The following is a 26,755-nucleotide window of genomic DNA, read 5'->3' as shown; positions in this document are numbered from 1 at the left end:
TTTCGTTTTAACATTATTTTAATAAATAAAAATGGTACAATCTATGTATTTTTACATTATCAACAATAGTCTTAAAATAATGAATATCAACATTTATCACAATGTAAGCCAAGAAACTAATTACATAAACACTATTGTTTCCATATATTTTGATGTATAAACAATAGAATTCACGGTGTTATCAGCAGCAGTTCCCGGCTACATTGAAAACCATAAGATTTACAATCTAAATGCTCTAGACATTAAAGCAGTAGAAAAAATACTTAAGCATACCTAAGATACAGCGTGTATCTAACCATTGATCCAATTGCACCTCAATCACCATTCTGAATTCAAAACCGATAGCAATTCTTTTACAAACCACTAGCAGTTAGGACAGAACTTTGGCGAACGAGATAATTTAAATCCTGACATAAGTTACATCTTACAGGATGATAATTATCAATAAAGAACGTGTTTCCTACACCAACAGTTTACTTAGTCTTCTTTGTGTCAACTTCAGTCTTAGATGTTTTGATATTCTGGATTACTTCAGGGATCTCCTCTCTTAGGACCTTGCTGTCGATAAGGTCGGGGTTTTCTGCCAAGATGGCTTTACCTTCAGCACTGTCGATACTTGGAGCCTCACCGTGGTACGTATCTTCAGTGTATGCACGGTTCTGCTTCCTCATCGTACCGTGCAACTGCAAAATAAAGATCAAAATTGATTTATCAATCGTTATAATGATATTAATATCTGAAAGCTATGTTAAGTAAATATAATCAATCACTAGTGTCTTTCTTCAAATATTTGACTTTAAGTAAAATCTAAAATAAAATCTTAAAAGTATTTGATTTATGGCCATGAGTTTAAAAGAAGTAAATCGATTGTTAAACTTTCATGGAACAATGCCAAAAGTAAATAGCGTTGCTCTTTGATTCACCAAAGACAAACTAATCCGACATGTCATAAATTTTACAATGTAATGTAATGTAGGTAAATCTATTGACTGTGAATAATATAATATACTAATCTATAAACAGTGAGTAATTTTTATTTGTAGTAATTTAAGATTAAGAAAATTTATGAACTGTAACAAAGTATTTTAAGAAATGAGCTTTGTAGATAATTATATAATAATATTTTTTATTTGTAATTTAGGAAGTAAAAATGGACTTTTGAAGCCGAAATTTAAAATGCCTATAGGGTTGAATTACATAAACAGGACTATATTAATTAATTGCGAATTATTAAGTTTGTGCTCAACTGCTCACCTTATCCCACAAGGACATGTTGAACCCGAAGTTGCAATGGAAGAACTCGTGGTGCTGGTCGTGGAACTCGGCGTCAGGCTGCCACGGCTGCCACCACTGGGCCTTGAAGTTGATGCCGGAGTGGTCGATGATGCCGTGGTAGTACACGTAGATGGCCACCGAGTAGAATGGCACTGGAAAATAATTTAAGGGTTTTGTCAGATAGATGAATTTGATGTAATTTTAATATTCGTCAAATTGAGTAATATTCTTAAAAAGGTACAATAAAATTATTTTTCAAATCAAACAAAATAGAATCAACTTTTATGAAAATGTAAATTCTTAACAAATATAATACTACTTTTTAAATTTAAAAAAAAAAAACGTTGCCCCACGTTAGTATCTTCTTGTGTCGTGGGTGCGTTTATAAACATACAAGTTCACATGCACATGACACCCAAACCCGAAACAACATTTTGTGGATCACACAAAGAGTTGCTCCGTGCGGAAATCGAACCCGCAACCCGTTACGCGGCAGCCAGTTGCCCAGCCACCGCACTAATCGTGCGGTCATTCTAGTGAAATCAAGTTCTAATTTTGGTTTTGATATCAACATTGAACTTACGCCAGTGCACAGGCATGGTGAACAATGGCAGACAGCTGGTGAGCTGGACATGCAGGATCTCGACGGGATGGATGGCAGTCACGGAGAATGCAGTCGGCTGCTTGTACTTGTGGTGCAGCTTGTGGAAGTGCTTGTACAGCCACGGGGTGTGGTACAAGCGATGGAGAATGTACGTCGTATAGTCCTGGAAACAAGAAGTAAATGGTAATTAAGAAAACTGTCCAAAAAAGAAGAGTTGAACATGTCTTAAATATGTTTTCAAACTGACATGGTCGACTAACACTAAAATTGAAAGTTACAACGGGATATTTACCATGTTTTTCAATTTTAATGAGTTCCGATATTTCGGCACTGTTGCACGCCACATGATCACGGATAAACAGTTTATCCGTGATCATGGCGCATTAAATTGAAAAAATGGTAAATATCCCGTTGTAACTTCCAATTGTAATGACTTAAATAGTCTTTAGTTTACTTACAGCATACAAGAAGATGATAGGGAACTGCAAGAAGAACCACAACCAGCCATACTCGTCGAACTGGAAGTAGACGGTGGAAGGGTTGCCGTTGTAGATGTAGCAGGCGAGGAAAGCTGAGAAGCTACCGACGATGAGGAGCGACATGGTGCCAACCATGATCTCATGGCGTTCCAGCTCAGGGGAGAGCCACTTGTTAGGCTGGATCTTCCATTCCTTGGCACGGTGTCTTCTGTTCATGTAGAAGTACCACTGGAAATAAAATTATCTTGATTAAGGTTACATTCTTCTGCTGTATATCGTTTGAAGCGAATTTAAAAGTTTTGTTGTAACATTGCGTGATTTAATAACAATCATTGTGTAATTAAATAATTGTTGCCTACCTATTACTCTACGTCATTATTATTATCAACGCTAATGATAATAATTAATCTTGTAAAACGATTAATATTTTTAATATTCAGGTGTGGGAGTCTATCGAAACGAAGATCGTGTAAGTGGTTTGTTTGAACCAGCTTCATATCAGTAGTACTATGATAATCTTCAAGTACGTGTGTGATGAAAGTCAGGTCTGCAAATTCTTGGCCAAAGTTCTGATTAAAACGAAAGATAACAAACGGATTGTTCCTTATCTCAGTGACGTAAATATTAATAATACAAAATTAATTATTACCAAGGAAGGATTAGAGATTTTATTAGATTATTGCTTTTGAAAGGGAGAATCTTGAACAGATATTTGGACGGGCAATTAATATTACCATCATGATTAATGGGATTAATTGAAACGAATAGATTTTGTAACAGATTTCTATAATTAAGGCTGTTGGAAATATGATTAGGTGATAGTAAAATATTTGTAGTAAAATAATTATGCTGTGCAATTTTTGTTGTACTTTTTAAAGTTGAAACGAGCTCCAACTTAGGTTAAATAAACTGAATACACATGACACAGAAATATACATCCTAGCTCAAAAGTTAAATCTAGGTTTTACGCTTCACTATCGCTCTAGAATGGAGTTCGGGTCGAAAGTTTTCTAGACAAAACCAATTTGTGGTATTCCTGAATTTGTTTTCAAGTTTCAAAGTGTTGAGAGTAAGCGTGTGGAAAATGTTAACGTTTGTGATTTTTCCAAAGTACATTTCTCGCGATTTGGGTTTTTAAAGCTCAAATGTTTTTACCGTGAGAGCATGGAATCTGAGGAGTTTGAAGCTTACACAATAATATCAACATGCTGAATTCAGAGTTTAATATAAGTACTTTGAAAATGCAAACTACACGATCTAATATGAACAATAAGTAATAGATAGATTTGTTTAAGGTAACAACTGTATAGATGAGTGATTTAATTTTAGTAAGCGATTTAAGAGACATTTTCAAGACTTTAACACATATTCTATTTAATTTTTAAACATGACAGCTACTTACATGCAAGAAACCTCCGATGAGGAAGTAAGTAGTCAACGACACGATGTGAGCTCCAATGAAGAACATGCTGAAGTTCTCCAACTTCAGGTTCCTGGAGGAGAACAGCTCCAGGACGGCTGTAGCATTCGTGGTGTTCTGTGTCTGACCAGTCAGCTGCTTCAGCGCTGTTACCAGGATCACCACCCATTCTCCTGGAAATATAGTAGGGAACACATTAGTCTATAAGGAACCTTTTTTTTTATGGCGTGGGGAAGCCTTCAAAAGTCGCCTAGCTTTCTAAATAAAAGATTAGGGTGTGTGGATATTTATCTCACTAAAACGACCCTCAGAACCTGCTAGGGTACCGGTTCCTAGTATAAAAGGAACCTACAAGTAATTTAAAATTTCATAGAAATTATGATGCCACTTACAATAAAATGTCAATGTTAGAGCTGAAATTAATTCTAAAACCAACTTTTGATGGCTTTCAAAGTAATTTTAGTTTCAATGTACACCTTTTACATTTAATATTAAACATAGATATACAAAGAAAATGTGACTGACCAAGTTAACAAATATATTTCACAATTCTTGTAAAGAGCACTTTAAAACTCTCAATCTGTCATTAAAATTTTAATGGATCTACTTTCAAAGCCTATTTGCACTCGTCCTTTACACAATATCTCCAATTATGTCAATATAATACATAAATCTTTGCATTAGAGTACATTTTCTGTGTAAACCGAGTTATCGCCGTTCATTAATTTGCACTTTATTTACGGTGTCGATAACTCTACGAGCTTTTGGAATAATTAACTAGTAAAATCGAAACAACTCAAAACCTATACATATTCAGCAGCAATTGTAAACTTTGTTTTAATTTGCGCAGATAACGACCTTTGCTCACAGTCCCTAAACAAAGTATCAAAGCATTCCTTACAACAAGATTATGCTAATTACTATTTATTTTAACGTATCAGTAGATTAATACATTGTTGCACGATAGCTTACGATAAAAATAATTAATTTGAGGTAATTTACCTCATTGGAAATGGAAACATTGTTGGAGTGATAATCCTCTTATTCGAAATATTGAGATTATGTAAAATGAGTGCTAGATCGAGTGCTCGATAGGCGACTACTGAACACACGTACCTAGGTTCAGTACTTTAGGTACATTTTAGATACATACAACAATAAGTAAATAATATGACATTTAGTTGGATTGTAAAAACGTTCTCACTTCCTTTTGCTTTTCCATCATGGACTATGTTAATTCATGATTCGGTCATCAAGTCAAAGTCAAATTGACGAGCATTTATTTCAAATAGACCAGGAAGGCAATTTGGAACGTTAAGGTAAATATTATAATATAAAAAAATCTGTCTGTCGGTCAGTCCTCTAGTTAAGCTATTTGCTCACTAGACGGCTCTCCTCTGTTTCAGGGAACATCAGACTTGATGTGATTATTGCGATATTATATTGACACAAAAGCTTGCAGTGCATGCCTTAATTTTCACACGTATTTAATTTCAAAAGAAGCCTATATAAACCTGTGTCATTGACTTAAGTCATAAGCCACTTTAAGTCAAAGGCATATGTGTCAGCGATTACTTTGTAGTTTCATCCTAATTCCATTGTCAAAGATAAGTTATCGTATTGATCAATTAGCAGTATTGTCATGATTAGGTCATACATTGTTATACAAGACTATTTTAGTTGCCAAGGAGGATATTACAATGTTGTTCTTTTAGAATATATCTATTTTTGTAGTAATTATAATTATATAAATATTTCTGGATCTTCGTCACACTTTTTATTCCCGAAGAGGTAGGCAGAGGTGTACATTATGGCACGAAATGTCAGGTAATAGATGAGCCTATTGCCGTATACTGGCCACAATTTCAGGCTCACTGCTATTACTGAGACATTTTTGAAAAACCGAAACTAGCTCAGTATTGGGTTAACGATTTATCTTTCAATCAAACGGGTTTTAAAATCTTGTCGAATTCAGATTCTATGTACCTACTCCTAAAGTACTGAAAATCAATCTCAGTATCGAGCTAATCATAAGTCCAACAGAATGACAACGCGAACTGATCATGAATGAAATGAAGGTCCTCAAGCCATTGCATTATGTAGGGATAATCATCCAATGACTTCTTCTGCCTTGGATGGGATGAGAGGGATTGCCAGTCTCTTACTGACTAAAAACCTTCCCGTTCCTACTCCTATTTTTCAAGCCGGACCCCAGGTAGGTAGTCCGCAGCACTGACTCTAGTCATTACTCACATTTTGTTTCAATAGGATAATTATGAAATGAAATCATCGATATTTTAAATCTATTGCAGAGTTTTTACCAAGATTGGACACATCAACTATCAAACAATGTTGCGAACTCGCACAGCTAATAGATTTAAAATTTTATCTAAAAGACGGGTATTATTATTAACGTATTATTATATTATCAGGGTGACTCACGATCAATCCTTGCGTTGATTCATTCCTTATCATATTATTCAATTTCTGTTGTTACCATTGTCTTATGTGTAACTATAGGAACTATCTAATCTAGATTCAGTTCCATCATGATATAATACTTGTAATACTTCGCATGTAGAATTAACGAACGTAGCGTTGCGTAGGATTGTATTCGACGAAACTATCAATTTGAAATTAGTGAGTCACTATAAGCTTAGTGTTGGTAGATAGAGTGACAAATGTGACAGAATACACTTTTTCTATGTTATTATATGAGTCACATATACTATCGTGGTTTATAATCATCATCAACATTAAGAGCAACAAAATAGTTTTATGTAATACTAGCTTCTGTCAGCAGCTTCACCCTCGTTCTCGTGGGATAAAAAGTATCCTATCACCCAAATCAACTCATACCCTGTCTGTATACCAAATTTCATCAAAATCCGTTCAGTAGTTTCAACGTGATTTACGGACAAACATCCAATCATTAAAATAAACTAAATATATTTACTTTTATATTTAGTAACAGTTGTTATCTTATATGTTAGAAAATTGATTTTAATTCGAGTTATTAATCTTAATTTATTTTTCTGAATTCACCTTTATGCAATGCATTCAATATCAAAGAAAAAACTCCTTACTCTTGGTTTTATTTACACTACCGTACGAGAGCTACATCAGCTGTTCAATGCACATTACTATTTTGTTTTGCTGCCAAAGTTTATTGCTAAGGTCGCCGATAAATCTTAATCGAATCGTTATCAATGTAATGACAAATGTACTTAAAATATAAAAACAAAGCGACATACCTCGCAGCGTGGCTCCAAACGTGAATATGGCTAGTGTTGCTATGAACGTCGAGATGAAGTCTGGCAGTCTTTCGAAGAAACTCTCCAGACCTTCACCATACTTTTCTATCCATTTCACTCCATCTGTTAATGGCTCCCAATACTTCTGTGTCTTCTCTCCTTTTACTGCTTTCTTCTTCTCTCCCTTGCTGCCGTTAACCATTCTCTGCTTAACTTCAGCTCCTGTCATCCTGCAATCAGTTTTATTTCTTTGTTCAGCTGTTTCAACGTAATCGTTGATTGTGAACTACTCATTATAGGTGTTCGTGATTCGTACTAAAGGATTATAACGTGACGTCATCGATAAAGATACCTATTGCAAATTATTACATTTGAATATGTAAGTAGGTACTTATATGTCATTATGTGATATTGAAAAGACATTCAATAAGGTGTTGATTTAAAATTCTAAACTGGTTGCTCTTTGCATTGGTTGTATGACTAGATTTGTGCATTACTTAACTAGGAGATAATATAAAATTATTCTTGATTTTTCTCTTAAAACTAGATCCATTTAAATCGAAGTAGCTGTCGCAATTAATGCTTCAGGTTCCTTTAATGTTAGGAAAACAAATCACCTTGTATTAAATGTTAGTTCTCTACCTACACTTATAATATAAATGAACGATCAAACAGTTTTACCTACAGACCACACAAAAGGGAATAGCCTCACAAGAACAGTACAAGTATTTATTTGAGATTTAGAATTTCTTAATATTACTCAGAATTGTTTAACAAAGTGAAGGAACAGAGACGTTTGATGTGGTGGCAGTGCGACTGAATACTTGATGTTAAGCCATACTAACTATTGTTGCTATATTTATGAGTATCCAGACAATATCTCCATTGAATCTCAGACTTTAATACATAATCTATCTAGTAAAAGCTCTTAAGTCTATTGCCTAGATTTCTGTGTATACTAAAATTTAATAAGCTACATAATAAGAATATAGCACACTCAAAATTTTGTAAACCAATTTATTTAAATTGCTTTTAAAGTTAATACAGATGGAATTATTTAAAATGTTTTAAAGCTAGGATGAATATTTGTAAATATATACATGAAATATTTTAATTAATATTTTTTGTATAATTATAAGTTTCTGCAATAAATGATCACAATTACTTCTGAAATGTGACACAATAATATAGGAATTGAGGAATGATATTGTATTAATATATCAATAGAGAACTCACCTGCTTTTTTTAATTCAGCACAACATGAAACACGTCTTTTATAGACTAATTATCATCACCAAATGACTTCAAACATTCGCACTTTTTGCGAACTACGTACAGATAAACGTACGAGCGACAACTTTAGGTACAACGTGAATATAATTATATTGTTAATACACAGATTACTGAATTATCAGATGATTACTTTATACTGATTACAATATTAAAGATTTTTCGCTTCTATTACCTTTATCTTGCCACTGCTGGACAACTAAATGTCGTATTATTAATTACCGAGAATGTCCAATTTTGATTTTCGATGAAATTCGTACGAACTTTTCGGACGTGAACTAAATGTACTGAAATTAATTTAAATTCATTGTAGATACTAATCGATACATCATTTTAAACTACAAATTGGTACAACCAACCTATCCCTGATTGAAAAAGAGTTACTTACGGAGTTTCTTGCTCGATCCTCTTCATAAAATCTACACTTTGGAACGAGTAAATAGCTTTACTAGAAGACTGATTGACAGACATATTTTATATTATAATATTTGCTTAGACGCTTAAAAGTGCCTTGCCGGTCAATTTGAAATACATAATTTAGACTTTGACTTTGGATACGATGATTATTCTATTTGGTAAAGATGAGTTTTTCCATCACACAGCATTGCTCTAAATACCAATTTATATTATAAACAAATCATTGTCACATAAAAATATGCATCAATGAAAAAAGCCACAGGTAACTATAACTTGTAAACTTAATACATAGTTCATTGACCCATGCAACAACAAAACAGATTAAAATCTCTTAGAGTAACAACAGACGAGCAATTTTTAGTTGACAATAGATATCAACTATCGCGCTGCAAGAAAATCGCCGACCTCGCGTCTTTGGCCAGCAACATACGCAAACAGTTCTGATATAACGAGTAAATGCGTGACAGTCGACACGCCATCACTGTAGATAGGACGCAACGCAACCGCAAATATATCTACCTGGAATAAATTGTTGCGCGTCTAACGAAAATCTTGGCATTTATTTGTAGTAGCACATAATATTAATAAAACTACTCTGTGCAAAGTCTTAATGCAAACCAGTTACAACAAAAAAGATAAATAGCAATACTGGTTGCAGACCAGGTCAAAGTAATAAAAAATTGTTTAATAAATTCTAAATGCTATGTAGATAAGGCAATCTAAATGTTGCACATGTTATAGAAGATCGCTAATATGACATCGAGACTACTGTATCACCATCACTATATTTCCTATTATGGTTATCGTTTATGACAGTCCTCTCCTAAATTATAGTAGGTTGAGAAAACAGTGAGTAAAGTTCCCTAAGAATAGGAGGGTCCTCCGACCAGGCGAGGTGATCGTGTCTGCCGGCTTTCTGCCCCACAATTGTTCGTTGGGATTTTCTATCCATGTTTATTCGCGTGTAAACTTCATATGTGCGATGTAGGATTTATGACTTCATCCGTTGATTTGCTCGTCGATCGTCTGTCTATGTGCCACTTCTGTCATCTGTCATTTGTTATATGTCGCCATAGAGGTTTTGCTATAATCGCCACTTCTTTGGTAGGTGAATTGGCGATCGCGGTATAAAAGCTTGCTGTTTAAGACACCCCCAGAAAGAGTCAAGGGGGTGGCTATTTTACTACAATATGATATAGAAGTTTCTCTTTAAGAAACACTGCAAAATTAATCGGAAACGTTGAGAAATAGCATGAGAAAGATCGGGGTGCTTCACTAGTTATCTGTATTAAAGATTTGTTTATTGGCACTGATATTATTATTACAGATAAATACATGATACATCACAAATTTAATGTTATCAATGAAGGAGTGAAATGCAAAATCATGGCCAGTTGCAGGTGGTACAAGTAGGTTGTCATGTACGCATTGTGCATGATGCAGCAATTTTTTCTGAGGCGATATCTCTGTGTCATTTAATCATTTAATTTCCAAGTTTAAGGGCAAGTAAACCTGTAGACGGTTTAGCTGCTTCATCGTTGTCAACATCAATCCAAACAAACAAACTTTCACATTTATAATATTAGTGCGATACATTCTGATTTATTTGCGAACTTAGATACAACTCGATAATATTCCACTATTAAAAAGATAGCTCGAAATTAAAATTAGATAATTAATATAGAAAGGAATTTTTAGACTTCCTAAGCGGGCAATGAGTTATCTATATAGAAACCTTATGTTATCTGTACGTTTACTTTATATAATGTACGTCAACATATACATATGTACCTACGTGATCGACATTGTAGGATATCTCTAAATTATGAGTACCTATTAGGAACTTTAGTATTCCTAATTTACGATACAGCAAATTCCCATTAGTGTCAATATTATAATCCTTTTAATTTTATCTATGTTTATTTTTCTTTAACGAGGTATTCAGAGCAAATGCTAGCTGTTTAACATAATATCAATCTGTTTCTTTATCATATTTTGTGCTTAAATTGGTTAATAAACCCCGACACAGCGATACTTTTTTTAAATAAATTAAAATAAGAATGGTCTAATTTGGTGCTAACATTCCGAAGTGTTAGATAATGTAATTAGGTATGTGTGCAAAGGTTTAACGATTAGGTTTTTATTTATATACCTATTTTATTTATGAACATATTTTTTTTATTTCACATTTTTCATATATTTTAAATGGAACCTTTTAATTTTTACTCAGCAAATGTCACCGTACTATTTTAAAATGAGAAACAAGCAGCGGTAGTATTTTGTTTTACTATATTTTTTCTGTTTTAATTTCTTTATGGAATTAAAAAAAAAATGGGGGTAAACGAGCAGACGGGTCGGCAGATGGTAAGCGATCAGCGCCGCCCATGGACACCGCAACACCAGAGGAGTCACAGGTGCGTTGAAATGTGCTAGTTATTTTTTATTATATATATATTTTACTACTACTTTAATACATCAAAACTTTGGATTTAGTAGAGATTTTTATGACCACAAAGTAATGGAAAATTTTGTATAATTTTTAAGAACATAGATTAATTAGATTAAGCTACTTTTTAGTCTAGTCACTATTAACCGGTGACCTTCGTAGTCTACCTACTGTCAGATCTTTAATGACGATAACAGCTTTATCACTAAGATGACGATTATAATTAATATCTTTACATAAAACTGTCAAATACTGCAGGTGTTTGACAAAAAACCTAAAATAGTCAATACTTACTGATTACTTATCAAAATTATCACGATTATCTGTCCTGTGGACAACAAATACACAGAGTAATGCAATACAACTAATTAAGTAATGTAAACATAAACTGTGGACTCAGGAAATAAGGTGAATGTCATGACCGTTCATATTTAAATCTCAATTCGAAAAAAGAAAAACATTTATATGACTCAGTAAACTGCACGACAAAACATTTAAGATTTTGTTTATTTAACCGACTTCCCAAAAGAAGGAAGTTCTCAATTCGTCGTAACTTTGTTAATGTACATATGTAGATTGTAGGTACATCGGTTACATCGATTTTTTTTTCTTTGTTCGACGCAAAATAGCTGTGAAGTCAGGAAACAAGTGAATGTCATGCACAAATAACCGTCGATAAATCTCAACGGTCACATTTTGAAAAAAGAACAACATTTGAATGGCGCGGTAAACTGCGCGGCAAAACGTTTAAGATAGTGTTCTTTTTTTCACTTTGCAAGTTGTTGTATAACAATTCATTTTTTGTAATATTATAAGAAAAACCTACGGCAAAATCACCTCTAACTTTAAATACTGACTTCAATGCTTTTTGTGAATTGATTTCAAATAAAGAAACAAAAAGTAGAAAAATAATTGTATTTACCCATATGTTTGAGTATACGATATTTATGGCCGAAACGATCTATATAGGTATAATAAATTATGGCTACCAATACGCACTTTCACACAGCACGTGCTTCTATATCGGCGAATGGGTGCAATAAACTTATATGCAATTGTGTGCACGTTAATAATTTAGTTTTTTGTTTTATTTTAACTTATTTTTTTATAAGTTCCACTGACCTGAAGCAGGTTTGTATTCTTGTGGTAGATTTTTTTCCAGTTTTTATGTTATGATTGATAAAACTGGTATGTTTTAATTAATTTTGCTGCCATAAGACATTTGTTAATGTCCCTAAAAACATCAAAATTAAAATTAAGCCTTATTTACTTTTTTGATCTGTTTCTTCCTGTGGACTCTTTTGTGGACATTGTCTAACAGAATTTTGAAAATGAGATGTGAAGGTCTCAACAAAAACGCTGTAAAAAGAATGTATCTTTTGATTTTAAACACATTTTAGACACTCGTATTCTACCAAATATATTTGATTATTTCCTCTACAATTAGTTTAATGTATTGAGATTAGCAATGGTGGTAATCAATCTGGATTAATAATTATTATAATATTAATCTCCAATGCATTAGTGGATTTAATTGAATTGGCATTCTTGTTACAGTACCTAGTGATTTCGAAGTCAAATTGAGGTAATTTGAAAGCTAATTCAATATATCAGATATTATACTGAGGAAATCTGGACTTGTAAGCAAACGTGGTACTTCATGTCCTTTTCTTGCATTTTTAAGGGTACCGATACAGGCCGTTAGCAAAAACAAATGCCAGTTGTTTTGTGAAGTTTCTACTTCATTTAGAAAATGACCAGGACATGTTTTTTTTTTCAGTTTCACAGTTTTATTTCACAACCAAATTCTTAGTCCAGATTATAAGATAGAAAAACGATTAGAATTTTAATGATACCTAGAACAGAAGCCTTATCAGAATAATCTCAGCATGTTTATCAAATTAGTTTGATAGCAGTATGTTTTATAATAAACTGTTACCTATCTAATATTTAAATAATTTACAATAAGTAATTAATCTCTAATGCGTATTAGGTAAAATATTATCTATTAAGGAAATAAAATGGACAAACTGACGTCGACATTTTTGTTGAAGTTATCAATATTTACTGAAGAATTTTATCTAAACTATTAATGAAGCGTATTTAAGATTCGTAGCAATTGCTTTCCATTGTCTCTACTTACCTCCATGGAGATTATGGCGATGTATGTATGTTATATTATCTTCTGTAAGTAAGTCACATTACATCCTCTCATCGTCATCATCTTTACCAGCCCGAAAACATCCATTGCTAAATAGATATCTTTTTTCAAAAATAAGGTTTACTAGTATTATCTATTCGGGTTTTTTTAAAGGGGTAAATCATCGAGCTTGAATCTACATATATTTTTATAATTACTAAAACTAGTAGAGCTTTTCTCCATTAATGTTCGGGGTAAACCGTGTTTTTTAGTTAATCTACATATATATTTTTGTAATACCTTTACCTTTGCATAATTATAATCTATTTACGAACTACTACTACGAACTATTTATTTTAAGGAATACCTATGTAAGCAGACCAAGTAAAAAATATGAAATGATACTGCATTATTAGTGGTAAAATTATTAAATGTTATCACCGGAAACGATGATTACAAAGTATGTCTTAAATATATTTTATTTATAAAATATTTCATAATCCTTTGAATATAAGTAATGATAAGTAATTAATTCAACCTCAAATAAAGAAAGGATTAAAAAATATTTTTATACTTGGTTGTGTCTGTTTTGTTATTAGCGACATCTGTTGAACAATTGAAACACTTCACATCGTTGAGGAACGCTTTTAGGAATTTTAGTTCCACGTTTTTTGTTACGATGACGCTGTATTAACGCATTGCTTTAATATTTGACTTTTAAAATTACATAAACGATGAATTATTGCGTGAATAATACTAAGTAGTAAATAAAATAAAAAGCAAGAACCCTTTTTAGATATAAAATATTTGAGTTCGTAGCGCCACCTGTCATTTAATTCTCGAACTTTTGTCTACATGTATATTGTCTTGTTTCATTTTGTTTTGGTTCTCCCTAAATTTCATAGATGGCGTTGATCATTTAAGAAAATAAACTTTTTCAACATATTAATAAGATTTTAAATACAATGCTCGAAATTATTGTTAAAATAAATAATGAATTGGTGATTTTTTTTTCTACCGATACCAAATATATGTATTTCTTTTTTCCAGTGTGAAAGCTAAAACTTCTGAAATGAAACAATTTCAGATTTAGAGTTTTTGTTATTTTAATATGAGCTTAAGAAATACATTATGTAAGAATCGTAGTAATTGGCGTTCCATAGTCTCTTTCTACGCCCACGGGAGACAGGCGTGTTTATGCATGTTATAATAAAAATCTAATTATAAATTGAGTGTAGGTATACCAGATTTAGGTACTAGAATGAATAATCGAGCATTTATAACACTAGTAGATAACGATCATATTAAATCAATGATTCATTCGTTACTCATCCGACTATTTCATACTTAACTGACTACCTCGTGTTCAATACAAGATAACTTAATTTTATCCATGATTTTGTTTCTTTGAAAAATATTAAGAACCACTGCTGAATCTAAACAGCACCTTTAACTTCCACCGACTTTCATAGTACTAAATTATCGCCTTCTTCTATGGTAATCTTCAAAATCAATTCCCATCCACCACTCACATGATTCCTCATATTAATTTATCCTGCTCCTCATCTAAGGTCTGCGTGACGTCCGGTAGAAGCATCGCCCGTGGCGCGGCGGCGGCGTCACGTGCACAAAGGGTGCAACCGGAATGCTGGCAACCGCTAATCCGAACTCATTGTTGTGATACGGACACCCGCGGCGGTTGCACGCCCGGTGTACTGCGATTGTCAAAACTTGGTGTAACTTTAATCCCCCTGTATTTCTCCTGAGAAGTGGGGAGAAGAGCGAGTTCTTGAAACGTTAATTCTCGAGAATGCATGATATCACAGGTTGTTTTGCATCGCAAGATTACCTACATTGGAAGGTAAATAAAAACGAACATCAGGCTAAGTTTCAGGCCCGGAGCTGCGGACAACGTAACAGATTACCGGGGCTCTGAGTCAAAGCAGGAGAAGGAAGTCAGTAAGAGTCTGACACTCCCTCTTGCCTCACCCAAGACGAGACAAGTCATTAGATGATTTTCCTCCCTCAAAAAAAGGCTAATTTTCAAGTCAAAATCATATCTATAAATTAAAAAGCTGTAAAGAAATAATCAGGAATATCCTCAGCACTGGGCTTACAATGAAATATGATCAAGCATGGAACTACCAGTTAATAAGTCAACAATCGGAAGGTACTTTTCTAATAGAGTATAACAAGAACTGCTATCAAGTGCACACCTTTCATAGTTAACAATATCTAGTAGTAAATAGGTTTCAATAACTATTTGTTCGATTTAAAAATCTGTATTAACAAATCCTTTTGTGCTGTACAAATCCGAGCGCGCTGTATCGACAGCGGACACGTGTAGCTGTCAGTAGCCGATGCCCGCAGTATTGTAGTGATTAGTTTTCTATTGGATCGCAACAACACGCGCCGCGGACGTATTGACTTATATCTAATGGAGGGATGTTTATTTGGGGGTAGATTTATTGCGAAAAATATTGGTGTTATGATTGTTTTAATTTATGTTATTCTTTTCTATACAGTTTTGGAGCTCTTTTTAAATGAGGGTAGCTTGCAAAAGGGTTGGACTGAAATGCAACCATTTTAAGTTAAATTACTAAATAATTTACAATTTTCAGATTACAGACACTTGACTTCTTTATAATAAACTGGCTATTGTAGTCTTCTTAAACTTTTATCATCTTCTAGTTTATTTTCTACTATCACAACTTTTTGTGTTAATGGGCACTAACTTTAAACTAAAGTTGGATACTAAAGCAGGGATTAAATATCTTCATTTACAAATATTAGTAAGTGCTTAAATTGACTAAAAATCACGGTTTACTTACATACATTAATGGTAAAAAGTTTTACTAGTTTCGAGTCACAGAGAGATTCTTCGTCAAATTCATCATGAGTAGTGTGCGCATACGTGGCGATGTCACTTAGTCTACTGGTATTTAAACAAGTATTTAAATCTCGATAACCCAAAAACAATAATCAGCAACCTCCACAATTTCCCAAATAAAATAAAAACCATTCAAATCAAATTCACGTCCGCGACATCTCATTTCAAGCGTCTTCCAGCAATATTAATCATGGCTGGCCGGGCGGTCTTTTGTGAACGGAATTATGGCACACCATGAGTTATGGCGGCGAATTTAATGTACTAACCCGGCACAATGGCTCATTGATTCGGTTACTGACTAATGTTCCGCGGACACGCCATGGGAGTGATGTATGGCTCAGTTTATATTGGTTCTGTGGTGACTCTGGCTAGTGATACGATTGGAATTGTAATTGGTTTGTTGTTTTCTGGGTATAAGTGCGACTGGTTTGGTAATTGAAGATGTTGTTTTGTTTTGTTAATTAGTTAAAAGAATGGCTAATGATCCTTTATTGCATATTTCGCTGATTTCTCCACTTGTCCCTTGACTCTCAGGGTGGCTGGTAGAGAATAGTATTAGCAGGTAAACGAACAGACGGATCACCTGATTGTAAGCAATTGCCGCTGCCCACACCATAAACACCAGAGGCGTTACCAGTACGTTGCCGACCTTTTGGAGGTTTGGAATTGGGCCTCCAGTAACCTTACTGGCACAAGGCAAGCGCTGTTTCACGTCGGTTTTCCGTGAGACCTGCCTTTATATACTATTTATAATATTATATTTCATGTTGAGTATTTAAGAACTTTAAATAAATACGTAAAAAGTGCTCTTCAAAAGAGAAAACCTATTTTGTGATAAAATAAAGTAAAGTTTGGTATATTCAGTTCAAGGATTATTTCCATCTCTGATCGATTGCCTCAAATCAAGTTACACCATAACAAACTACAGAGAGAAATCAAATTGATTTTTGTTACAAATATAAAAGTAAAATCCCCTCGTCATTGAGTAAGTAATGAGTAATAGGAACCCGCTTCATCATTACGCCTAATATTGAGTGTAACGTCGGCATTATAATACGGTGGGTAGCAAGTTCGATTCCCGCGGGGCACTGTCCGGGGGTCCTGGGTATTACGCTGCCATAGATAAGTTATGGGGAGAATAGATAGTACCTACCTCAATAGTAGGTATAAAACAATAATTAATTTAGAGAAGTAAAATATTAGATACAGAGAATTTAATACTACAAAAATTAAAGCGTTCTTATTCTAATGCCCATGAAGAAGTGTGTTGAGTCAAATCATTTATTCCAATTAAACCATAAAATAGGTACTTTTGAAATGTCAACAAATAAAGAAATAAATTATAATCTGTCAGTCTATCCGTCAGTGAAGCTAGGTGCTCGTTCCAAAGTGTAGCTTTGAATGGAGAAGAACGAGCAAGAAACTCCATTCGTTACACTTTTAAAAAGTTATTTACAATTTCTGGCTACAACTACAACACCATTTTGTTATCGATTTATTGTTTTCAATGAGATTACTTTCGTAAAGGTAATCAAAATGTTCAATGGACACCAATTATAACGTCGTAATGAACTCTTTGAATTTGTAGATTGACAGTTTATCAAAGCCTATTCAAGTAATGAAAACGTGGTGCTCATTTGAGGTCACCTTGACACAATTTTAGTATAGCAGAAATAGTTTTTAGTCGGTTTTGAATGTTAATCATTAAAAAAATTGTTTAAAACTTAATAAGTTTTGTATTATTTTTGTTAGATATAACTTTCGGGAGTGATACTAAATTGATTATTACGTTAGCAGCTTACTCACGTACTTAACTGTTTGACTACCCTTTGTTACTCGTCAAACAGTTACGTGAGCTTTGTATTGTTCAAAGCTTTATCATAATAACTTTTGAAATTTTTTAATTACTTGGACCTTTGTAAAGCTATCTCAATAGACTGGTATTATTTCGAGTTCCTAAACCACTTTCCCCAAATTTCAGTGACGCATCTGTTCTTTTTTACGTAATCTATGCAACACTTTCAGGGTTCACCAGAAAGGGGTCTGTCTCACCAGGAGGTCAGAAATAATCCCGGCATGATTTGAAATTGATACAAAATTTGGTTTCGTTCAATAGCCGCGTTAAGTATTTGGACCTTTTGTTATTAAGATTGAATTGTATTCAATGGATTTGGACAATGTTTTTATGTTGAACAACTCCCTTTTGGGAGCGTAATGATTTTCCGATGATTATGAATTTTGTTTGAGAGGCAACTGTGCGGAGAATGAGGATTTATCCGCGGGGATCCTGGATGCCTGCTATGAAATTGAAAAGAAGTTTCGAACATTTTAAAAATTAAATTCTTATTAATTTGATATGTTTGCCACCTGCGCAACGTATTCAATAGCAATATAAAGTTGATTAGCATATTGCTTTTAAACTAAGAGAAGAAAATCAATTTAGTAGATTTTCGGGTATGCTTTATATTGATCGTACACTCAAGTAAGGATTATGTGCATACAATACGTTCTCACAAACAATAGTAGATATATTATCATAGAAAAATATTCGCTAAAACCGCAATAAAGGCCCACTTGGCCCTCACTACAAGCAATATGATATAATAAAGTGCACATATAAAACACACTGGGCCGCGCACATTCCTCATCTTTACGATGTCGATTCGCCCCGAGCCGCTATTTTTACTATCCCGGGTCATCCCTTAAATTCTTTTTATTGCTGGCCTTGTAAATCATGGCGTAATGCTCCAGTGCATTATCCGTGGGGAAACTTCATTATGGCCGTTTTAATGGTTCGAAGGAGCGATAAAATCTAGCCGGTGGTGAGCGCGCGCCCGCCGGACGTAATACTACTGGTGACTATTTGTCCATGCGGAAACTGGGATAGCTTCTCGATTATATTGTTTTTTTTTTTGTGTGTTTGTTTACAAAGATAATTAAAACTTGTGCTGCGAAGTGGAACTATAGGAATCAGCGTAAGTACCTATAGTTTTATATTAAGCTGTGGTTTACTACACACTAGAGTGTGTAGTATGGTGGTAAAACGTAAGAAAATATTCATTTTCTTATGCATATTTAACCCAGTTCTTAGCTATTGTTTTCGAAATCGTTAACATTAAATATCTCTGAGTATGGCCGTTAGTGCTTATTTTCGGTTTTATCAAGTATTGATTATATACCGTATTTAAACGGATTTATTTATCTGTTAGTTACTTTACTTGTTTTGTACTTTACTTTATAAAATTGAGTTTATTGATGAGATTATGACTATCAATTATATTTCACAGATATACCACATAACCTAATACTTGTTTAATACTGCAAAATGTAAACCAGTACCTCCAGGACAGTCTCAGTAGCGCAGAAACAATGCTCGTCCCAGTAATAGCGGGCGATACATCACGCGCAATTTGTTGCGATAGCTCTGCGATAGGTGGTCTGCGAATGGCGCACTACCTACTTTATTGCTCTATAAAAATGTTAGTCCACACGCTTCGAGGTTCCTTGTGGGCTTTTAAACAAAATATATTAACTACTACTTATTCTACTCGAGGATTGTCTGCTTCTGGTTTAGTTGAAACTATGTTATTGTTTTTGGTTTTGGCTTTCAGGTTCTAATAAGGTAGACCATACCTTTCAATCATCAATCTTGTATTCATATTTTTAACAACGACTGTCACTTGCGTCTCTTATATTTATACATATAATTTGCGTTATTTCTTTACACATGGCGGTTTCCTTTCGGCAGTTAATGCTTTAAGTATGGAAACTTTATAATTTTACCTGTCAATGTTCTAATAAAAAATATTTTATGACTTTAAATCAAAAGAATAATTAACTGTTATAAATTATTTAGGCACCTGCGAATATAATTTAAATAAATACTCCGTATTTTCACCGCTTCTTTGAATGTAAAGACAAATCGTCTCAATCTCTTAATTAGTTGTCTGATTCATAAATATATTTCTGAGATCCTGTAACATGTAAATTAAGAAATCACATCGTTATTTTAGTAAAATTTCGGCAACGAAAATCGGCGTCCACATTAAGTGTTCATAATAACAAATTGAATTGATGCGGCCGGCTGATCGGGCCGCAATTAAGGCGGACTCCTATAAATCCCGCCGCTATCTGATTCCGAACATGAAAGAGGCGTTGCGGCTCCACAACGAGTAAGCGAACCAGTGGTACCATCAGATTTTTTTACAATATTCATAATTTAACCAAAATTACATGCAAAAAATCTACAAGTAATAGAAATCACATAAAAATGTGTTTGGCAGTCATGGAACATTAGACATGTTTTGTTTAAGAAAAAAAGTAAATTCATGTGGTTTCTCTACATGCAACTACCAATAAAAACTGTTACGAATACAAAAGGAAATATTCTATGTATAGTTAACATTTGCATGTGTTCAATTGTGCATAAATAATATTATAGGAACATGCAAACTTGATCAGACTCGATACAATTTTTGTTCTATTTATCGAACGAATAATTTGTTTCTTTTTTTACTTTCATGCAAAACACGAGCAATCCTATCAATAAATTAGTTAAAAAATTAACATGAATTTCATAAAAATGCCATAGAGTAATGCTATCTGGTCATAAATAAAGAAATAAGATATAGAAATTATTAGCAAAGCTATTTACAAAAAAATATACATGACTTCGATATTACCTATAAAATATTTTCATTTTATTTCTTGTTTGCAGTTGCACATGACTGCGTTCGCAAAACAAAAATAAACTCTAAATATTGAAAGTAAATTAATGACTACATCATAATCTAGTCTTTAATTTACTCTAACATTAAATAGTGCCAAAACTGCAAACCACGAGAAAATATCAAACATGGTAGTATTCTGTGACCACGGCCTGGAAGACTACTAACAGAATTTTGATACCATTTAAAAAAAACCTAGGAATATAATTCTTCCAGTGAAAGTTTGGAAAATTAACATTAATTACACATAAACAGAGCATATCTGAGCTGGTGAAAATATAAAAAAAACCGTTTAAACATATAAAACTCATCTAAATTTTCACAGTGACAAAAAATAAAATATATCACCTTTGAAAAAAAAACCATCTCAGTGGTTTACCAAACAGAAGCCTCCGTAAAAGATTCCACATTTGATATATTCGAGCACAATAAATATTGTTACAAAAATGGGGAAACAGAGACATAAATAATGTTCTGTATCGGGTGTACTCGTAAATATTCGGTCGTGAGAGCTCCCTGCCTACTGCCTCTAGATACCACGGAAGATGGAAATTTAATTTCGATTTTAGTTCTCTTACAATATGATTTAAGTTACTGTTGTTCATTATTTAGCCAGTAAATGTAATGGTTGGTTAGATAAAGTAATATTTGTTGTTGATCGTGCTGTGATATGAAATTATGTTAGTGGTTGCTTAAATTGCATTTGTTAGAATGATCACCGTATTGTTGTTTCGTATTGAAGTTCACCAATGCATTGACTCTTTGGTTCTATAGATATAAACTAGCGGACCCGACAGACGTTGTCCTGTGTGAATTTGAAAAATTGTCGGATCCAATGTAAAACTTTCCAAAATCAACAACTACTAATAAATTTAAAAATATTAAAAAACATTGTCCAGCGGACAAAATTGTGAATCTAAACCATTCTCAGATCCCCTTGAACACACACAAAAAATTTCATCAAAATCGGTCCAGTCGTTTAAGAGAAGTTCAGTGACATACACACTTACAGAAGAATATATATATAAAGATGTGTCATCGTAATGAGTTATGTTAAAAAAACCCCAAGAAACTCCAGATAAGGTCGGTAAGGAAAAGAAGATTGCTGAAAAGACTATCATACTTTTGCCTGTCATCACATCTTCGAAGAAAATCTTAAGGAACACATAATAGCCCATTCTAATCACACTTACTTTCGATTGAATCGAACATGCATGAAACATGATGACTGTTGATTAGATAAAAGAGGTATGTAAAATTCGTAGTAATTGGCGTACGATTGTCTCTGCCTACCCCCATGGGATACAGGCGTGAGATCACAGAATATATGTACCTATATAATTGTAAGACAACATTTTTTTACGTATCTTACATTTTATTAACTTAGTAGCGTATTTTGTCCAATTATCATTTGACGCCCATACACAGTCCTCCATAATATTTGGTACCCTCAGCGACATGGTCACCGATATTACGACTGGCGACTCTAATGATTCCCCACAGTTCATGTGAACCAAAATGAAATCATCGAGCGTGCAATGATCAATTCAACACCTGAATCATGGTGCCACATTGTTTAGTAGTAATGTGTTTGTATAACGGGCTCATATTGTTTGGAAAGCTGGAAACTGTTGTAATTCACCGCTAGTTTGTATCGTGATTATATTGAAATAGTGCTGTTTTGATAAACGGTGTTCAATTTATCTAGATCCGGAGGTAGGAAAATGTAAGTAGGATGCCACTTTTACTCTACCTAGAAGGATGCTTGAAGATAAGGTATAAACTTGTAGTCGTATTATGAAATCAGTAAATAATATTCTCACTTAGGTGATTCGCGGATAGGTTAAATTAAAATAAATGTTAGCAAAAAGTCTCATTTGCAACTGTTGGATATAACTATATGATGGTGCAATGATATATGATGGTGTATTATACGGTATCCTGCTCATCTTTATCACCATCATCAACATCAGCCGGAAAAAAGTCCACTGTTGAACAAAGGCCCCGCCTTAGTCCTCCACGCAGTACGACAAGTAATCTCCACTCATCTTGTACTAATAAACTTCTCAATCTATAAGAAAGAAGGTCAGGACGACGTCACACATCAGACATGTGGAAATATCGATAAACTTTTTTTTTTCAAACTCAGTGACCATCATTAGAACATGCACAGGAACCAACTGTACCATTAGGTTAGTAACCAAACTATTCGCACAGTCGACACAGTTTGCTCAGCCGTTCGTTACAGCACTAAATCACGCACGATTGCATGCACGGACATACCTAGGACACGTGCACATGTGCATGTTGCTGTAAATGTGCGAATCTTTCCAGTAAACAAAATATCTTTTTGGTTGAAAAATTGGTAAAAGGTTTAATTCGTAAAAGTCGAAGTGCGACTGTTTAGAGCACAATCAATTGGAGAGATACAAGTGTTAAATACAGATGGAAGAGTAGAGGAAAACCATAGAAAGAAGATCTACAAGAAAGTAGTATAGATAATATACTACTTAAATTACATGTGGACTTGTGGAGTGATATGAAGAACCAGAAAGTATGGTGTTTGACTCGTATTGCACCGACCGATTGGAAACCATTTGGGATAAGCGTTGATTAAATATTACAATGATCCTACTGAAGAAAACAGTCGAGTGATTCGAGATCATCATTCGATAACAGGAATCTGTAGTTCAATGAATTTAGTTATTACAGAAATGCTACCGATAATGTATAATGCAATAACTCAGGCATTAACATTTACAAGCACATAACACACATACGGTAGTGTTGGGACAATGCGAGGTCGATGTCTCGATATGAGCGAAATATGCTAAATTCAATAAAGCTCACGACCCGCAGGTGCGTAGGGCTGGCCAAAATAAATGTACGGAATTTTAAACGAATATAATAAAACATGTATATATGACGATTAGCTTCTTGAAAAAAGGCTAACATGGAGTCCAATGTCTGGAAAAAGAAATATGGATGACGATGACCAAATCAGTAGATAAGAGTTTCACGGTAACATAACAATGATAGCAGCAGAAAAACTAAATCAAGCAAATTCAAATTTTATACACAATTTACTATATCAAGGGAATGAATAAAGAAACATCATCAATGATAACACGTCTCAACATCACCTTACCAGAGGCAGCCCTACCCACCGATGTGCGATAGCGCGGGTCACACGGTGATTTACCGCACCCTAGATTATCGGCGCACGCGCTGGACACAAAGCCATTAACGTCGCAATGATATGCCAGCCGGAGGGTAAGCAGTAACAGTAGCTCAAGTTACCTTGAAACTAGAATTATTGAAGACTAGCTACTTTCGCGCGGTTTCACCCGCTCTGCTTGGTTCCTATTGGTCATAGCGTGATGTCTTATAGCCTATAGCCTTCCTCGATAAATGCACTATTTATCACAAAAAAAAAATTCAAATCGGACCAGTAGTTCTGGAGATTAGCGCGTTCAAACAAACAAACAATCAAATAAACAAACTCTTCAGCTTTATAATATTAGTATAGATGACGTAAATAAGATTGGAAGTTCTAAGTTTTTGACAGATTTAGTTCAGTGTCCTCCGTTCTCCATATTGTATTTATTTGACCGCGGCACATGCCTGTGTGAGCGATATGGATGTCGGTTATATTTCACTTGTATGTGAAATTCAATTTACAGAAAGCAATACGAGTGTTTTGAACTTTTGTATTGCAGTGCTGTGTGCGTTTGCAATCTCAATGGGTTAGGTGTAAGAGCAAAATAATTTTGTCCAACCGTTAGTGAGCGACTGGCTACAGATATAACTACAACATCATTAGACAAAACGCACGATAAACTTCTTAATAATGTGAACGAATTTGAGAATATTAATCTAATAATCTAACAAATTCCAATGGCAAACAAGCATTAAAAAATCCTCCTACCAAAATCGCACCTTAATTAAATTAATTTCCTCATCAGCGTTGTATCTCAAAGGCTCTCACCTCCCGTGAAAATCCAAGTCCTTACATACATAATTTACGTGCCGTTTATTAAAATCTTTGTACGTGATTAAGATGGTACAGTCTCCCTCTCTGTTAATTTGACAAATAGCAGTCCAAATTGTCGCTCTGGGGCTTCAAGGATGCTTTCTATCTCCGCCCATCCGCAACGCTGATTTTCAATGGGGCAGAGCGTGATTTTGATAGATAGGGCGAAAGTTATTTGTGTGATTATCTAGGATTAGGAATTAATTTGTTGTTTTCTTTTTCGTTTGATGAAGTAAACCGGACTGGCCATATCTAGATACCTATTGGGCAGTTTAACTTACTGGATGTGTTGTGATTGTCATGGCATGGAATTAAATGGAAGTTATCAATAGCACACATCCATAGCACGCATCCACAGCACGCTTTTTTCAATATAAAAATATACGACTTAGCTGAGTTCGCTTCTACCAGTGATAAGCGATGTGTACTCAATGAATACTATCTGTGGAAGCCAAACTTAGCCACCTTTACACACCGCCATTTAGAAAATAATAAAAACCCTGAAGTTGGCTCTAAATAATATGGGATTAAACTATATTCGCCTTGAAAATACTAATGCAAAATTATACTCAGTACAAAACGGACATTTTCCTGACTCTACGTATCCAATGCACTTAATCTTTAATTAAGACAACTCTTAAGAACAGACGCCGCATTCTCAACTAACTTATTAATGCACCTGTTATCATCTGTATGTCCTACTGCATAGGGTTCAAATTTCATAATAGTAGTGTTAAAAAAATCTTGGTGGTGATGAGTTCTGTAACTTGAAATAATGTTGAGTGCTCGGCGCAGTTAGCAAGGGGCGTGGTCTACTTATGTCATACTGTGCTTAAGTGCATCCTGTCATATTTAAATGGAGATCCTTATTAAATACTGGGAGTGAGTCAAGTTTAGAACAAACTGTTATGTGAGTATATGCTTTCTGTTGTTTATCATTTTATCAACAGCTTAATGATAAAATAAATTACTTGGTTTTAGTTTTTTTAACCATCACTGTCAGAAAGTTCTTTACTCACATTTGCGTCAGCCACTACTACTAATACTGCTTCTACCAGACTATTATTTTCCGTGTTCTGCAGAATTTCCTTAATCCTAATTACATCAGTTACGAAAAACAAACATGTTTATAAAGGCACTATTAGTATCGCAGTTAAGCATTGGATAAACAATAGATTTCCAGGTTTTGTAATATTTATCTGACTCAAAATACATAACGAAACAAAAGCCTGTTATATGTAGAAACAAGAATAAATAATACATAGCAATTGTTTGTCCTGTTATTAGTGAAATGGTCGAGTGTCGTTGTGACAAGGGGCTCGTTAGTGATGGGCGGGGCTGTTCAGCACTGCCCAGGATTGTGCTCAGAGCACGCTCTCGTACAAACGGAGATTATTATAATTTGGGTGAATTTGTTATGACAGACAATAATAGATCGTTGTATCTTTGTAATGAGGTAGAAGTTTGATTGACTTACCTTGTAGATGTTGTTGATGTAGTTTCATAAATATCACTATTTGAAGAGATTCATTAGCAAAAAAAAATATATAATAAACAATCTTATTGAACGTTCACTTTAACAACAAAAACATGTAACAAATCAATATCCCAGATCGTATTATTACCTTTCTCCTTGTAGAAAATAGTAGCCAATATCTCGGGTACAGCTAGGACATTTCCACGAACCCATTAACACAATGTCCTTTATCTCACAGCAAAACATGTCTCTTAACAGGCCGCCTGGAGTGTCAATGGGGCGTGTCATCCCGCCTCCTTTGAC

At 34.1% G+C, this 26,755-nt stretch overlaps 1 protein-coding gene across 2 annotated transcripts; it reads right to left on the bottom strand.

The window, feature by feature from the left end:
* On the bottom strand, nucleotides 1-26,755 carry LOC118268498 (uncharacterized). 2 transcript variants are annotated; one of them, XM_035583020.2, is made up of 7 exons: nucleotides 26,601-26,755; nucleotides 7,033-7,262; nucleotides 3,761-3,951; nucleotides 2,338-2,586; nucleotides 1,859-2,042; nucleotides 1,255-1,427; nucleotides 1-683 (listed from the first exon to the last, which is right to left on the bottom strand). In XM_035583020.2, the coding sequence occupies exons 1-7, from the start codon at nucleotides 26,738-26,740 to the stop codon at nucleotides 474-476; spliced, it is 1,377 nt and encodes a 458-aa protein (XP_035438913.2). In that variant the 5' UTR covers nucleotides 26,741-26,755; the 3' UTR covers nucleotides 1-473. The 2 variants fall into 2 exon arrangements, with proteins under 2 accessions (XP_035438913.2, XP_035438914.2); XM_035583021.2 differs by lacking the exon at nucleotides 26,601-26,755 and adding an exon at nucleotides 8,269-8,427.

This window comes from Spodoptera frugiperda, chromosome 29 (genome assembly GCF_023101765.2).
Source record: "Spodoptera frugiperda isolate SF20-4 chromosome 29, AGI-APGP_CSIRO_Sfru_2.0, whole genome shotgun sequence".
Classification (NCBI taxonomy): domain Eukaryota; kingdom Metazoa; phylum Arthropoda; class Insecta; order Lepidoptera; family Noctuidae; genus Spodoptera; species Spodoptera frugiperda.
The sequence above is the reverse complement of the archived record's forward strand: the minus strand, read 5'-3'. Positions and strand labels throughout refer to the sequence as shown.

Coding starts and splice junctions, on each gene's coding strand:
- LOC118268498 (XM_035583020.2), bottom strand. CDS start 26,740: ATGACACGCCCCATTGACACTCCAGGCGGCCTGTTAAGAGACATGTTT. Junction 2,043..2,337: donor CTATCATCTTCTTGTATGCT/GTAAGTAAACTA, acceptor TCTTGTTTCCAG/GACTATACGACGTACATTCT. Junction 1,428..1,858: donor CACCATGCCTGTGCACTGGC/GTAAGTTCAATG, acceptor ATTATTTTCCAG/TGCCATTCTACTCGGTGGCC.